Source organism: Poecilia formosa, unplaced genomic scaffold (genome assembly GCF_000485575.1).
Source record: "Poecilia formosa unplaced genomic scaffold, Poecilia_formosa-5.1.2 Scaffold209, whole genome shotgun sequence".
NCBI lineage: Eukaryota > Metazoa > Chordata > Actinopteri > Cyprinodontiformes > Poeciliidae > Poecilia > Poecilia formosa.
In genome coordinates, this window is record NW_006800148.1 from 642,303 (window position 1) to 658,833 (window position 16,531).

At 37.8% G+C, this 16,531-nt stretch overlaps 1 protein-coding gene across 1 annotated transcript; it reads right to left on the bottom strand.

Moving 5' to 3' along the window:
• Nucleotides 1-320: 320 nt before the first annotated feature.
• Nucleotides 321-16,321, bottom strand: LOC103148677 (cryptochrome-2-like). Its single transcript, XM_007567553.2, has 13 exons — nucleotides 16,028-16,321; nucleotides 14,813-14,921; nucleotides 12,382-12,524; nucleotides 10,169-10,353; nucleotides 8,221-8,309; nucleotides 7,229-7,360; nucleotides 6,422-6,547; nucleotides 5,506-5,691; nucleotides 5,148-5,299; nucleotides 2,904-3,106; nucleotides 1,726-1,806; nucleotides 1,214-1,645; nucleotides 321-875 (listed from the first exon to the last, which is right to left on the bottom strand). The coding sequence occupies exons 1-12, from the start codon at nucleotides 16,183-16,185 to the stop codon at nucleotides 1,233-1,235; spliced, it is 1,977 nt and encodes a 658-aa protein (XP_007567615.1). The 5' UTR covers nucleotides 16,186-16,321; the 3' UTR covers nucleotides 321-875; nucleotides 1,214-1,232.
• Nucleotides 16,322-16,531: the final 210 nt, after the last annotated feature.

The window sequence follows — 16,531 nt, forward strand, 5'->3', positions numbered from 1 at the left end:
ATTCAGAAAACAAATATTTTTCTGAAATTATTTTCAAAAAAATAATTTCCAAAAATTATGTTTCCAAAATTATTTTCTGGAATATTATTTCAGAAAAAGAATAAAAAAATAATTACATTATTTCAGAATAAATATTTTCAGAAATAATTTTTCAGAAAAATAATTTTTCTAGAATAATAAAAAAAACTATAACTGAAGTTTCTCATCAGAAACAATTACAAAGGTTGAATTTTGATCTTTTAAAAAACAGAACATTAAATTATGTTATTTCATTTTGTGGCAGCAGATGAGTATAAATTTTTGTTTGATTTTCTTTCATGTTTTAACTAATTCATATTTTTTTAGGGGGTCTGACGACGCCTGAACTCGATGTTAAACACGTCACACTCACGACTGAATATGAAGCCTCTGCAGACCTGGACAGTGCTCATCCTGAACGCTTTGAATTACACTGTAGAAAAATTTAAACCCTTTAAATTGTTACTGGTTTTTCAGAATGGATCAAACTGTTACAAGGGGAGTATAAACATAAACCTGGATCACAGGAGACAGTCCTGATGCCATCTGAAGGATCAAATGACTTCCACCTTCAAATGAAGTCCATGATCAGAGAGACACTCTGATCTGATGACATCCTTAGAAAACAAAAGGTGGAGCTGTACAAAAAACACATAATTCATCTTACATACATTATATGGCCTCAATAAGGTTTTAGACCAGACAGCAGCCTGTTTGCAGTTTCTGTCCCGATTTGGGTTAACTGGGGTTTTAATGTGCTGCTCCTCTTCCATTCATTGGATCATCAGATCCAAAGGAGCGTTCCTTAGTTTCCAGCTGGATGGAGGAAATAAAAAGATTGTTCTCAGAAACCGCACCTGAAGAGACAAGAGAGTGAAAACAATCAGTTTATCCACAAAACAAGTTGGAGATGTGTCTATAATAAAGAAATACAGTTAAAGTTCTGCTCCGTTTCATATGGATCCGAGTCCTTCACACCAGGAGAAATATAAAATTCACGACTAATAAATAATATTTATTTCATAATATTTTAACAGTTTGTTTTTGGGTTTTATTCTGGCACAACCGGACCTTTAAGAATATTTATGACCCAGATTTGGCCCAAAATGAAAATGAGTTTGAGAGCCCAAAAAGCCAATGAAATAAAACTGAACCAAAATGAAAAACCCCAAACTATTAAAACCCTGGTAACTACCTTGTCTGTCCACCTGATGTCACTGTTGCGCTGCTGCCGTCTCCTCTTCCTCCATCCTCTCTTCATCCACCTCCTCCTGCATCATCTCCTCCTCTTCCTCCTCTGTTGCCATCGGGCAGGACGGACGTTCTCTCCGTCTTTGGCTTCGCCGGCCCTTGTGGGCGACGCCTTTCCTTCTCGGGGGCAGCGAGGACGGGCTGGCGGACGGTGAGGGGCAGGAGGAGGAGGGAGAGCCGGGTTTGGATCGAGGTGCAGGGCTTTGGGGTGGACTGGAGGCAGGAGACGACGGTTGGCCCGAGGAGGTGCAGTGATCCTGGAACAGCCGATGGAGCGACGCGTTGTCCTGGTCCAGAACCGGCGCCGAGGTGGAGGAATCTGGAGCCATCAGGCAGACGGCTGCTTCGATGTCGGCGAGAACTCTGGGAGGAGAATCTGGGAGAGGGTAGGGAATAATCCGAGTTCAGACCGTTTGAAAACATTTTCCACGTCTGAGGAAGAAAACTTTACCGTACCGGGTCCGCTGCTGGTCTGAGACTCGTCTGTCATCGGCGGCTCTGCTTCCTCCTGGATCGTCGGTACCGATGCCAGAAGGCCTAGAACACAGATATGTTATTTAATTAAAGATGATCATTTATGTTTCATTGAACAAGTTACGGCATTTATTACATTTTTTGCACAAAATGTAATAAATACTTAGATAATCAGATATTAGTCTAGTCAGTTCTGCCTATTTTTGAGCTGTTTTAGGGACTCCTGTCACGTTCAATCAAAATAAGCAGCTGCTGGCCACGGCCCCCAGCTCAAAGTTAACACTGACATGAAAAAGGCTTCAAAACGATGCATAATTTTACAAGGGTATAGCTTTGAAAAACATTAGTAGAGCCTCCTGCACAACCAAAAATAATACAACAACTGGTTTCTGGATGATAAGTCAACAACAAAACAACAAAACACAGCCATTGTACAGCACATACAGTCATAAAATAGCTGACCAAACATGCTGGAGCTCAGCTTGGGTTGCTAGGTAACAGATGGAACTCTGCTCCAGTTGCTAGGTAACACAGTGTGACTCAACAATTGGGAGGTTTTTGAAATGGTTCGTTTTTCAGACACCAGAATACATTAACGTATTGCCAAAAAAACAACTCAATGTTTTTGTTAAATGCTTGGGTTGTTTATAGAAGCAGTTGAGACCCAAAGGAAAGTATAAAAACACGCTAAAAGTCAGTTTTGCATAATAGGTCCCCTTTAAACCTCCTGCTGTTTAATCTACGATCAGAGGATTCCTTCAAAATCTGACACAAAGACATTTAGGACTTCATAGGCTAACGGAACAAAAAACAAAACAAAAAACAGTTGAAAGAAATTTTGGGGAAATTTGATGCTTTTCTGTATTACAGAAAACATGTGATAATTTTTGGTTTTGGTCTACAGTGATTTAGAAATCCTCTGTCTACAAGATACACTTTTTATTTCATTAAAATATTTTGAAATTAAAGGAAATTGAAGTAAAAAAATATATATATATATTGGCAATTTTAATAATAAAAAAAAAAAAAACATTTCATTGGCCTCAAGTACCTTCAGCTTGATTTCGGCCCAAAAGTCAAAGAGTTTGGACACCAGCAGTTTAAACATCTCCTCGTTGCTCCCTTTAGGGGGCGCCACAGCAGGTCAGAACTGTACTTACTGAGTCCCCTGTAATGGGACAGCTGCTGGTAAACTTGCTTCATGCGCTCGATGTTGAGCCGGCTGCCCTCTGCGTGGTTTATCATCGGTTTGGGGTAATCCACTCCCACCACGCAGTTCGCCGCCTTCTGCAGAGACTCCGGGGCGTTCCACGGCTCATAGATGTAGCGGTTCGGAAAGTCCTTCAGGATGGGAATGTAACGTCTGCAGGACGAATCAGTATGTCAAGTTTAGTAATTTTATTAAAATTAGCTAAAACACTAATTTTAGCTTAAATGCTACCATCAGCATCTGGGCTATCACTAGAACATCGGCTAACATTGACTTACTCCATTCAGTAAATGGGGTTTAGCTTTTCTATAAAAATTTGCTAAAATTATCTTCAGTTACCATTAACATCTGGGCTGTCGCTGGCATGTTGACTAATATGCACTTACTCCATTCAGTGTGATGTTTATCTTTTCTATAAGAGAATAGATGAACACTTATTCTAGCTTGAAATGCTACCATTAGCATGTGGGCTGTCACTAGAATGATAACCAACATTGGCTAACTCCATTCTCTACTAGCCTCCAATGCACTTGCATTGCTATGGCAGGTCCCAATAATATAACTGTTTAACATTGTCCAGCCCTAATGTCCAGAATCTTGGACCAAAGTCTTCCTGCAGTATTACGTCAGCTCTGCATCCGTTTGCGTTTTTACAGTGTAACCCAACCCCACTGTGTAGGCAACTACCATACATTTTTACTGCTTTCTGCTTCTGTAGTTTACTTCTCCATCAATTGATCAAATTTATCATCTGAGAGAATTTGCTGACGGTGAAGAATTTGTCCTTTAAAGCGATCCGGTACCGTATACTGGTGCACAGCTCGAGCTGAGTGCTGCAGAGCTGTGGTTTGAAATCTGTGCTTGAAATTCACCACACTTCCTGAAGTCAAGCAGTTGGTACAGGAAGTGCATCCTTCATACACAGACAGAACGACACAACCTGAGCTACACTGGCCATCTGAGACTGAAATCTGTCAGTTTGCTCTCGATTCGCTCCGTTCTTCGTCTATAAACCAACATTCCTTGTTTTAAATTCAGCAAAACTGATAAGATTTAAGGTCAAATGCAGTGAAGCAGAAATGATGATAATCTATCAGTTTCTCCATTTGCTGTTGGATTTACACCTTCTCAGCTCTTGTTTTATCCTTGATGCATGCATAAAACCAGGAGTGCTTTTATTGTGAAAAGAACAAAAATGTTCCATTTTCTAAGGTTTAAATATCTGTTAGGACTGGGCGATGAATCAGTTTTATCAATTAAGTTAAATTTTGGTTTTGATTATTTAATTTTTAGAAAATAAGAACATTTTCCACCCAATGAACTCTTTGAGTTTCCATAGTTCAGAGTGATTGAGCTGCCATTTTGCTTGAAAACCGTTTTTATCAGCTTCTATTTATTTGGAATTTGAATTCAGGTCGACTCTATGACAAAATATTAGGGATAGGTTAACATTTTTTTAATATTATGAGAATAAAGTCATAGTATAATGAGAACACATTCATAATATTATGAGAACAGACTATTAATTTTATGAGAATTCCAACACAAAAAATACATTTACAGATGAACAGAAATAGTTAATCTTTTACCACATCAGCATCAAATTATTACCAGTTTTAGGGCTTTGAAAGGATCAAACTGCTTATAAAGTCCACCTGTGTCTATTTTGAAGAAAGAACCACACAAACCCAGGTTTATCAAATCCCTTTTCTCATTAAAACAACTTTTTCTTGAAATTTTAAGACGTTTTTGTTTTCAGGTAAAATTGCATCCTTTTTCTGCTGATATGACCACATTCTCATAATTAAACAAAAATCCTGAAGTCCCACCAATCAAATAAAAAGCACTTTTACAAGTCATCTGTATTTTATTTTTTTTATATAAAAGTGAGAGGGAAAAAAATTAGGTAATCTAATATTTTGGTTTTAAACCATATATATGGAGTTAAGTTGGGGCCGTAAAGTTTGTTCAAAAGAGAAAAAAAAAAAAAAACATTTGAAATTGAAAAAAAAAGTTTGAATCTGAAAAAATAAAAAAAAGTTTTGAAACATATGTATGGCCCCAATTTAGTTCCATACATATCACCCAGTTGTAGTATCTCATACCGGTGAATTAGCAGATCTGACATCAAAGAAAGCCAGAAATGCGTGTAAGCCTGCAGTCAGTCGGGCGTGCAAGCGGGCGCTAAGCTGACCTGATGTAGTCTCCGGACGGGTCGGTCCTCCGCCCGAAGCCCACGGGACAGTAGCAGTGAAAGAACTGCTGGAAGAAGGCGCTGCAGGACAGCCACATCCAGCTGCCGGCGTTCACGCTCCAGTCGGCGTCCAGGAGCAGCTCCTCAAACACCTGCAGGAAAAACAACAACAACACACCGTCAGTCGGCTTAAACTAAAGTCATCGACTTGTAAAATGTGATACCTTGGACCTGGTTATCAGTTTGTCAATATAATGACATTGTGTGCCTTTTTCTGATAGTCTGCATAATTGTGTCATTTTCCTGACTACCGATCGATGATTAGCAACGGCGCATGTGTAGGGCATGACAGTCCGACCTTCATCCCGCTCTCCCAGCTGATCCACAGGTCGCCTCTGGTGAGGAAGCAGGCCACGGCGTGCCGCGCCCGGTGGTGGATCCAGCCCTCCTGCCTCAGCTGAGTCATGATGGCGTCGATCCAGGGGAAGCCGGTCCGTCCCTCGGCCCACTTGGCCAGCGCCTCTGGGTTCTGGTCCCATGGGATCTATTGACAATCAGGTAAATAAGCATTAATCTCTGCTGTGGAGCTGCAGAGTAAACATTAATGCCCCTCGTACACTTTTCAAGCATTTTCAAGGTAAGTTTTCAAACTTTCAGCACTGGATATAAAAACAAATGAACTGAGAAAAAGACATTTTCTATTCACTATTTTATGATATTTTATTCTGCAAAAATATTCTACATTCTGCAGCAGGGAGAAGATAAACTGAACAAAATTAAATTTTTTGAAATGGTTGTCTCACACACCTGGCTGGCCTGAGAACAAAATACTAAATTAACACAAACACAAAAACATGAATAAGATACACAGATCATTAAGTCATTAATAATAAGAAATATTTATCAAACTGAAACAATACAAACAAATTATGTTAAGGTAAATTACCTTTATGCCCAAATTAAATGCTTAAAACTCAATATGCAAAGAAAGTTGCCCAAATAAATTCTCAAAAAATGTTCTCACCAAATTTTTTGGCAATTAGCAAATAGAAATATGCATCTTTATACACCTGTAGTAGGTGTATAGAGATGATCTGGTTTCAACTGTAAGTAACGTTTTCAAAATTTATGCTTTTAATCAAAACTCTTCAGTTTGAACATCAAGTACTTTCAAGGACTTGATGGATAAATCAAGCACTTTCCAAACCTTGAAAACACCAAATTGAAAATTCAAGCATTTTCAAGGATTTCAAACAGACCCGACTCACGCTCACCTGCACGCAGATGGGGTTTCCCTCCATGCGGTCAAAGTTTGGGTTGTTAGTGGCGGCGGTGTAGAAGAACTCCCTCCACAGCAGCTGGCCGTACAGGGACAGCGGAGGACTGCTGCGCTTACAGAGCTGAGGAGGAGGAGGAGCAAACCCACAGAGACGAAGATTACGTTTGGTTCTGGATCAAAACGGGAATATTCAACCACCTTCCTGTCCAAACCACTTTTTACACAATTCTTAACTGCTTAGGGCAAGTTAGGCTGAAGACTTTAAGGCATTTTTATGACACATCAAATAAAATTTAAGACCAACGTCAAAATAAACACAAATTAAACAACCACAGTTGCCAAAGTTTTATTCAGAATTTCTATTTTACCATAAAGCATGACTCTTTAGTCCAGTGTAAAAGTTTCCAGAGACGAAGAAAACGTAAAAATGCCCAAATGGTGGATAACTATAACTGCATAATTTGTGTTTATTCACAATATCTCTGCTTTAAAACTGCAGTTTGTAACTTTTATAAAAATATGTTTCTTACATTTTTGTTAAAAGTGTCATCATGTGTCAGATAAAAATCTAAGTCCTCTGCCTTCTCCCAGTGTTGGCTACAGAAAAAACAGCCAATCAGATCCAGGAAAAGGGCTTGAACGCTGTCAATCATGCTCATGTACAATTGAGATTGTTCTCTGGCTCTGATTGGTTGTTTCTGCTTGTTGCCAGAAACAGAAACAGCTGTCTGTAAAACAGTAAAAAGGACGTTTCTCACAGTTGTGTTTAGTTTTGGACAGAAGCTGTGTGTGTTCTCAGTACCTTCATGTAGATCTCTCTGAGGTTGTAGTACAGCACCCTGCAGGACAGGCAGCCGAAGCGCAGGTAGGGGCTGAGGCCTGTGGGGCTGGCGTACAGAGAGCAAGTCTTCACCCGAGTGTTGGCCACCCACACCTGAGGAGACAGACGCACAGGTGTGAACCGGTCAGCGGAACGACAGATGTGACTCCAATCAGACGCTGAGATACTAAAAGTAGTTTAATAAAACTCTGCTTTTTAAAAAGTTACTGATTAAAGCTTAATAAATCTACAGTATTTATCAGTTCTGCAGCTTCAGGAGTTTCTGTTTTTCACTAAAACAGAAAAAAAACATTTCCAATATTAAATGAACTTATTGAAGTTAGAGTTTATAACAGTGACATATAAAAGTGAAACGTCTCAGTAAATAATCTCACACTGATGCTGCTCATTCTGTGGATTTTTATGGAGGACTAATCCTGCTAAACTGGGTAAAAATTAAATAAATAAAATATAAGATTTTACTTCAGTATTAGTTTTCCAAGAAATTTTGTTCTTATTCCTGAGAACAAAATAAAATATTTTCTATTTTTTCCAAAAATGAAGTAAAAAAAAATAAATAAACAAAAATAGAAAATTGGATGCTTTTTAAAATAAATGAATAGACAAATAAGGCTTATGAAAAAAAAACATTTTTTCAGTTTTCGCTCTAAAGTTTTTATACACATTTTGTTCTGTCAATAAAATAAAATCAACAAATAATAAATAAAATAAAAACAGATTTTTTGCTTAATATTACATTATTACCTAATTGTTGAAAATTCTTTTCAATTTTAGTTTTTTTAAATTACATTTCTTGTCTTCCAAATGATTTTTACGTAGTTTTGTAAAAATTACTTTAAGGTGTATTCATCTTTATCCTGATTCCTTACGTCATTATTATCGGGGTTTTTCACACAAATCGAAAGCAAAACAAGCGTTAATATCCTGCCGCTCGGCTCTAGTGTCAGTTTTACGTTTTTGTCCAGGTATCTGCTCAGTCGGTCCAAAGCCTCCGACTCTCCTCCCCGCCACACAGCTGGAGGTAACCCCGCCGTCCTGAAACCTGCACACACATTTAAATCAAATCAAGTTAAAACAGTAGTCCAATAAAGCAAAACAAAGCTCTCTAGAAGCAGGGAAGCAAGGTTTCAAATGGAAAAATGATTAAAGAAAGCAAGATATCAAACATTTTGGTAAGCAGATCATTTATTTCCACACTCTACAGCTTGTTTGCGGCTTCAAGATCCACACACAAAGTGTTAAAAATGAATAGAAAAAAGCTTTTTGTGTTTACATTAAAAATCATAATATTTTAAGGGTCCAAGATAAACTACAGTCACATTTACTTAATGGTTTCTAAAATTTATATCGGTTCATAATTAATTTCTTGTCAAAACTACCGCTTTAAATTCTCCTTTGGCGTTCCACAGGGCTCACAGTTAGATCCTTTTCTTTTTATCCGTTTCTTTTATGATCTTAATAATAACATTTGTAACAATAAGAACATTTAGCATATTTATTTATTTATATAAATAAAGTAAAGAGCAACAGTGAACCATCAGAGTATAACAAAGGGCCTGAAAATTTTCTTTTTATTCTATATTTTTGTACTTTATAAGATATAAATATATTTGGAGGGATAATTCTCTATAATAAACCTGTAAAACAAGCTTGACTGACTTTCAAAGAACCTCAAGATACAAACTTCTTAAAAATCATTTAAAAAAATAAACTTTGAGACGTTCCAATCCTGGATTCATTTTTTTAAAATTAAATTCAAAAATGTTTTCTTCATCCCAAATGGAATTTAAATGTTGTCGTAGTTTGTATCTTCAAAGAGTCATTGTCGATGGAGATGCTGTGGCCAGGAGGGATCTTCAGTAGCAGTCAGTGTTGCAACGACTCTGCAGAGGCCTCTGACTGAAGACAGTTGACATGACTGTCACGACATGCAAACAGCTCGATTTCCAGACAGCAGGGAGGACATGAAACCATAATATGTCCTGGAAGATCCCATCAGATGAAGGCAAACTCTGCTAACCAACCTCGTTTGCTTTTGCTTCCCCTTTTTAAATCTCAACATTCTCGAGATGTTGGAGTAAGGGATATAATTTTTGTCCGCTATGATGGATTGAAGGAAAGGTTTAAATTTCCTCCTTCTTTCTCATAGTTGAAATATTATTTGAGCTTCTGAGACGCTAATCAGCTACTTCCAGTTGTAAAGATAGCCTGTTGCCATGGTTACAGATCACAACTGCCCAAAAGTAATGAAGTTGGAGCCAAAATTTTTCTAGCTGCACAGCAACCAAAACCAGGAGTAATTGTTTGAAAAAGCAACAACTCAGCCGAAGAACTGAACAAAAGTCAACCAAGAGAAAAACAAACAGAAACGGCGTAAGAGAGCGACTCCAACATCAATTCAGCATGAATTCATCAAAAATAGGAGTGATTACTCCAATAACTTCACAATAATGCAATGAAGTGTCTGAGTCAGTGATGTCATAAAATGTTCCCAGTAAGGCAATAAGTTATTGCTCAGAAAACAAAGGAAAGGTGAGATTGCACGTCTTTAAAATTAGATATTTTTGTGCGTTTTGATAATCAAATATTAATTATAGTAGTTTAAGTGATATAGTAATGCAAAAACATGTTCTCAAAGACCAATAAACATTAAACTTTAAAATATCCCAAGTGAATAAACAAAACAACCAATTTATTCCGACAGGCCTAATGGTACTGTCCTCATAAGTCAGCAAAAATATGTACAAAACATGTTTTACTTAGAATAAAGCTTACATGCTTTCATACTTAAATGAATGATTGAATACCTTTGACCCGATAACCACAGAGCAGAAGCCGTGTTATCATTTGTTTTAATTTAATGTGGATTAAAAAGCTGCAGGTGGATCTGGAGATGCTTACCCAGCTCCTCCAGTGAAGGTATACTGTACAGCTGGTCGTGGTTGTCAGAGATTTTGCCGAGGCATCGGTTCATCTGTTGCTGGCTGACGGGAGTCAGTGGTCTCCTAGGCAACTCCAGTCGGCTCACGATGGCCTGGAAGCGTTTAAAGGTCAGAGGCGGGTTGTTGTTGTTCATCTCGATTATCCTGCAGGGATGAAAACAGCAGAGGAGGATTACATCTCTGATGCATTTAAAGTCGGTTTATTCCAGGAATTCAACCTGGAAACTGAAACTCATGAATTATAGAGAGTCATTAAAGCACAGACTGAGGTTTATTTTCGGCTATCTTCCATGGTAAACAATTAAAACTACGGAAACTATATTTGCTGAAAAGTAATTTATTTATTGGTAGAACTTAAAAAAGCTACTTTCCAGACTACATTTTGTAGATTTTTTTCCTGCAACGTTTTTATTGACATTTAGGGAATTTCAGTTCAAAATAATAGAGTTTTGCTATCTGTGTTCCACAATAATGGAGCTATGTGATGCTAAAACTGGCTTTACATTTCTGAAGTGAACTGTTTAAACCATTTCAAAGATTTTGAAATTTTATTTTTAAAATCTAGAACAAAACTTATCAAATAAGGAATTTATTTTGCACAAGGTTCCTTAAATCTAGAATAAAACCCCACCTGTTGATACATTATTAGTAAAACATTAATCAACATTTTGATGTTACATTTGACAAAATGTAATGCTTCAGTTAATGACTGTGTGTTCCGTGACTTTGCATTTTTGTGTTTTTATGACGTAAAGCACTTTGAAATGTCTTTTTTTTATACAAATAACCTTTTTAATTTTATTTGTTTTATGCCTTTGTTTAGCATTTTATGCCCAGTTTCAGAGCAGCTCCACCCTGCGCTTAATGAAGAACATCTGAGTGAATCAGAACCAATCTGTGTTTTCATCAGCCCGTCTGGCTGCTGCAGTCTCAGTTTTAAACGGATCAGCTGCCCTGTGGACTTTTTTAAGTTTCCTTCTTACACAACCTGCTCAGGATCTGCAGCAGGGATGGCGTCCCATTGGCTGGGTCCGCTCTGAATGAGCGCATTTTCACAACGCTGGAACGCACAAAGCCCAGCTTCACCCAGCTGGTACACTAACACACAGGCCGGCGGTAATCCGCTGGTTACATAACGCTGCACTGGTCATGCAGCAGCGCAGAGAGGCATGGAGAAAGTTCTTCACTCTCACTCGTTAAAACCCACTTATCCGCGCACATGGGTGCAGTATGTGACCTGCAGTGGCAGCAGCCGGCCACTGGGGGCTCCACCGAGTCTGACACTCTGGAGATTCACTTCAGCTGTGACTCAGAATATTTGACCAAAATTTATTTATCTATAAAATAAATTTCTATAAGTTAAATTTTTCTTAACATCCCAGTTATTTCTGTGTTTCTACCATATTTTTATATTTATTGAGATATACTTATTATTTTATTCAATTATTTGACTTGACTTTAAAAACTGCTATTTTTTTTTTAAACTTTCTTTTGTGAACAATGAGAATAAAATGAGTTCTGATTTTGAATATAGTGTTAAATTACATTACATTAAGCTACCATGCTTCATTAAGAATGTCAGATGCAGCCAGAAAGACCCAAAGTTACAGATTTTACCATGATAAAGCTCCAATTTGTAGCTGCGTACAGTTGCAATTTTCTGGCCGATCTCCAGTCTTTAAATAATATGAAAATGATTTATTTTCTAAATGACACCATCAGGTGTTATAGATAGAGATGCATGGACACGAGATTAATATCTCAGATTGTAATTCCTGAGAATAAGTCTGACAGCACTTGAACTCCTCTAGATATATACTAAAGTTCCTATTTTATTAAAATCTCTACAGTTTCTCTCTTTTCTTTTAGCAAGTGCCCAGGTCTGTGATGAAAATACACGAATATCATCATCAGTTGTTCTAAAAGTGCTAAAAAATATTTCTTTATCCACACATTTCTTTAGGATAGAAGTTGTTTTTAGTTTAAACTACCAGAAGAAAAAAAGACCTGTCTCAGATCAGCAGTTATTAAAAACTCTGTGGAGACACGAGAAGCTCATTCCAGGGGAAATAAAGAGAATTTTTTAATTTAATCTCATTTTCCTCATAAAACCATCTCCTTTAAATGATACCCCTTGCTTGTGGAAGCTGAATCTCACTGTGAATCTCAGACCTGTCCAGGTTGTAGAGGGTGTGCGAGTTCCTGACCACCGTCTCCACTCCAAACTCCTGGGCCATCTTGATGATGGCGCCGTCCCTCTCCTTCCCGTAAGGCTCCGGGTCGTATTCGAACGTCAGCCGGGTCACGCTCCATTCCTGAAGTGGGACGAAACAGGAGCAAAGGTTTGTGGAAAGAATAAATAAAACCGAATGAAGAAAGAAAGAAATGCAGCTAAATCAATAAGATTTTTCATAAATATATGTCTGTATGTTTTTATGTGGTGTTCATCATTTAGACGAAGATGAAAACGAAGACTTAGATTAAGACAAAGATAAAGATTTAGATGAAGACAAAGATGATAATTTAGATCAAAACAAAGATTTAGATGAAGATTTAAATAAAGACAAAGACAATGAGGATGGTTTAGTTGAGACAAAGATGATAATTCAGATGGAGGCAAATATGGTGGCTTAGATTTAAATGATGACAAGGTGATTTAGATTAAGACAAAGATCATGATTTAGTTGAAGATGACAAAGAGAAAGATCAAGATGACGGCAAAAAGCAGTGGAAGAGAAAGACAGGGGCGATGTCTCAACCACCGTTTCATTATCAGTTTAATTGGAACGTAAATAGGACCACAAACATAAACAGCAGACTTGGGCATTCCCATTTATTAAGCTTGACTAAAAACAAAAGAGTGAGCCATTTCCTGTTCTAGTTGTAATTATACACAACAAACAATCGAAACAAAGATGAACGACATGAAAAATGTAGATCATCTGTTTCACTTTTATTGTTTTATTTCTTGACTAGACAAACTGGCCAGGCCCTGATTTACAGACACATTTCTACAAAAATAAGATTACAATGGACTCCTGGTATATATGGGGGTTAGGAGTTGCTCAAATCCATGAATACTTCAGACTTGATATAAAACCCCTTATAACATACTATTTTAATAGTTCAAACTCCAAATATACCTTAATATGCATTAATAAACACAGTAGAAACCGTCTTAGGACAACTGCAGGAGCTAACATCCACAGTCTTCCTCATCTTCAATGGAGGGTTTCAACCAATCAGTGCAAAGGAAAATGAATGGGATTCCTGGATTGGCTGCTTTGCAAATGACAACATCCCAAACTAGCATTACACCCAGCTCCATTTTCTTTTTAATATGTTAGATATGCTCTGCAAACTTTCTCTCAAATAATTTGGCTGCATATTCCATGACAAACAGTTTGAACACAAATAAATCTGTATATTTACACAGCAGAGGAAAATTTGTGACATGAAGAAAACATTAGATCATAAATAAACTTTCAAGCACACCCAACATCACCACAGGTATTCAATCTGCCTCATCGTTGGTAAACCAGAACAAAAGAAGTGGATAAGCCAGTTCTAAGAGGCTGAGGATGGCAGATAAAAACAAAAATACATCTGATTGATTTACTCTTCAAGAACTTCCAAGCCAAAGAATGTCCAGCAAGCTCTGTCAGCAAAAAGATTCATTTTATTGTCGACTAATGGTTTATTACATTAAAATGAGTTCCAATCAACTAGCAAATAACGCCCGTTTAGACCTCCTTTCAGTGTTGTAGTTTGGACGCCATCCAGAAGAGGGCGCCACTGGTCATCCTTTAGAGGCACCACAAATTTGATACAGGAATAAAGATGGCGGCCAGACAAAACTGTAAGGAGAAACGGCCCAAACAGAGTCCAGTTTGGGACACAAAAATGCACTTTTTATGCGGTTCTGTTTGGAAATATAATCACTTGACAAACGCATTAATTTAAGTTTCACCTTAATGGCAAAATTCACGTGTCAAGTTATTAAAAATTTACTGATGTGCTACGAAGGTGAGGAGGATGTGACGACACAAACCCAGAGGAGATTACACAGAAAAACTCTAACATAATGGGAAAAAACATGATGGGATTTCATAAATTAATGCAATTCATGGAGCTACAGAAGATGTTTATGTATGAATATCTTTGCGTTAATGACGAATCAAGCATTTCACATATTTTACTCTTTCAGCAGCCTAAGAGTTTTCCGTTTTCTTATGTTTTATAAATATATTTAAGTTTAAAAATATGAGAAACCACCATTTTCTCTTTATTCAGTGAGCATCTAATACAGCCGACACAAAATAATGTATTTTTTAATTTAGCGTATAAGATGTAGAACTTCATGTTACTGACAGACGGTCGATACTCTTGAAACAAGAAAAAAGACCTCAGGTTCTTAAGAAAATGGCAGTTTATCAATGAATTAGACGATTAATAGGATCAATCAATTTTAGATTAACTCATTAATTGATAACATGCATCCTAGTCCAAATGCATTTCCCCATTACAAATAAACACATTGGTGTTTAATCACCACATTCACAGAGATCCTGGTGGAGAACATGACATGTGCAGGAACACCGACCTTAAAGAGCCTCGGGAAGACCTCGGTGGGCTGACCTCTGACCACAAACAGCCTCGAGTTGAGCTTCTTCAGACTGTTGTCCAGGTCCTCCAGAGACTCCAACAGAAACCTCCACAGAGAAAAATTATCACATGTCACACAGCTGCAGAGATTCATTTGTTACGAAGCTTCTCCTGATGTGATCTTTACCGTCTCCATGGATACAAAAAGCAGGCTTTGAACTCCAGAGATGTATATTCTAATATCATTGAGCCCAGGTTGTAGTTTATGTCCTGAAAACTTGCAATTATCCCAATTGTCTACCTTTTTTCTTCCACTCAACTTTCCATTAATTTATTGCATCCAGCGCTCTTTACAGCCACCATCTTTGGCAATCATTTTCTGGAGGCTCTTTGTATCCCTGAACCCATATTAGCCATTTTGCATTTTAAAAAGGTGTTTTAATTAGTCTTCTGCAACATTCTACTGTTCGTAAAAACTGAAATTTCCATTTTTAAAACCAGCAACATAACTTTTACTCACTGGCCTTCAACCCAACTGAGACTTGATTTTACTGGTATGGATTTCATCTCTTTAATTGAGTTGTTTGATTCTGTTTTGAATTTAGTTTTTAATAAACTGCGTACTTATCTTTGTCACGTTTTTATCTTATTACTGATATTCAGCACTTTGCTTCAGCTGTGACTGGTGTTAAAGCGCTTTATAAATAAAATTGATGATTATTTTTATTTACTTTACGGCCTAATGATCAAAATTAGCACAAAGGCGTTGAAGTATATCCCTGTGAATGTAATGAACCTACTTACGATTTTCTTTGTTTGATTTGAATTAGTAAGATAAATTAGCTTCTTGATTTTTGAGACGTGCCTGCGAATGAAGATTGGTTTATGTTGCTGTAGAAATGCAACAATCTGACAATAATCCCGAAATTGCCCCGAATTAATTAGGTCACATTAAGGATCAAATTGCTTTTCTGTAAACGTACACACTGAAGTAATATTTGAGGATCAATTAAAATTGTGACTTTTGTTTGTGGAGTTTCTTATGAGCTAGTTTTAGCTAACAGAGCGGAGGCCAAGGCCTTAACTCTGAGGACTGCACATAAAAACATAAGAACCCTCGACCTGATAAACCCTCCGAACGACATAAATAATGTCCTGGAAACAATTCAAAGTAACTGTAAGGTTTATGAGATGATGTCAAAAAATGTCAGACCTCCATCTGTTGATCCCGACGTTAGCGGCTCCGGCGAACCAAGGGTCCAGGACATAAACACAGCGTACCGTGTCCGCTCCGTTAAGGGCCTCCTGCAGTGCCGGATTATCATGCAGCCGAAGACCTTTGCGGAACCAGTGCACGGAATTCACCACCATGCTTCCCTCTTATTCCACCATCAGAATAAAATCCACCAGAAAGTCAGCATTAATCCAGAAAAACGGGGACAAACGAGGACATCAGCGGGACTTCAGAAAACTTTACCAGCAGCAGCGGGCGGGGTTTACTGAACAGAGGGCGTGGCTAGTTGTTGGCTTGCTCCCTGATTGGACAGATGGAGAAACGTCAAGATGAATTACAAAACTGGGCTGCTGTGATTGGCTGGGTCGACAGATGGCAGAGAAAAGCTGTAAGGTGACAAGCTGTGTCACGTTTTTGTTTGCCTCGGATGTAGGGTTGAGCAGGTAGGGGTGAGATAGAGTGCGGGTTACAGACAAATGAAGG

Excerpts from the sequence above, each read along its gene's own strand:
- LOC103148677 (XM_007567553.2), bottom strand. The coding sequence starts at position 16,185 with ATGGTGGTGAATTCCGTGCACTGGTTCCGCAAAGGTCTTCGGCTGCAT. Across the intron at positions 12,525-14,812 it reads TCTTCCCGAGGCTCTTTAAG|GAATGGAGCGTGACCCGGCT; the intron begins GTCGGTGTTCCT and ends GTCCCACTTCAG. Across the intron at positions 5,692-6,421 it reads GAAACCCCATCTGCGTGCAG|ATCCCATGGGACCAGAACCC; the intron begins GTGAGCGTGAGT and ends GATTGTCAATAG.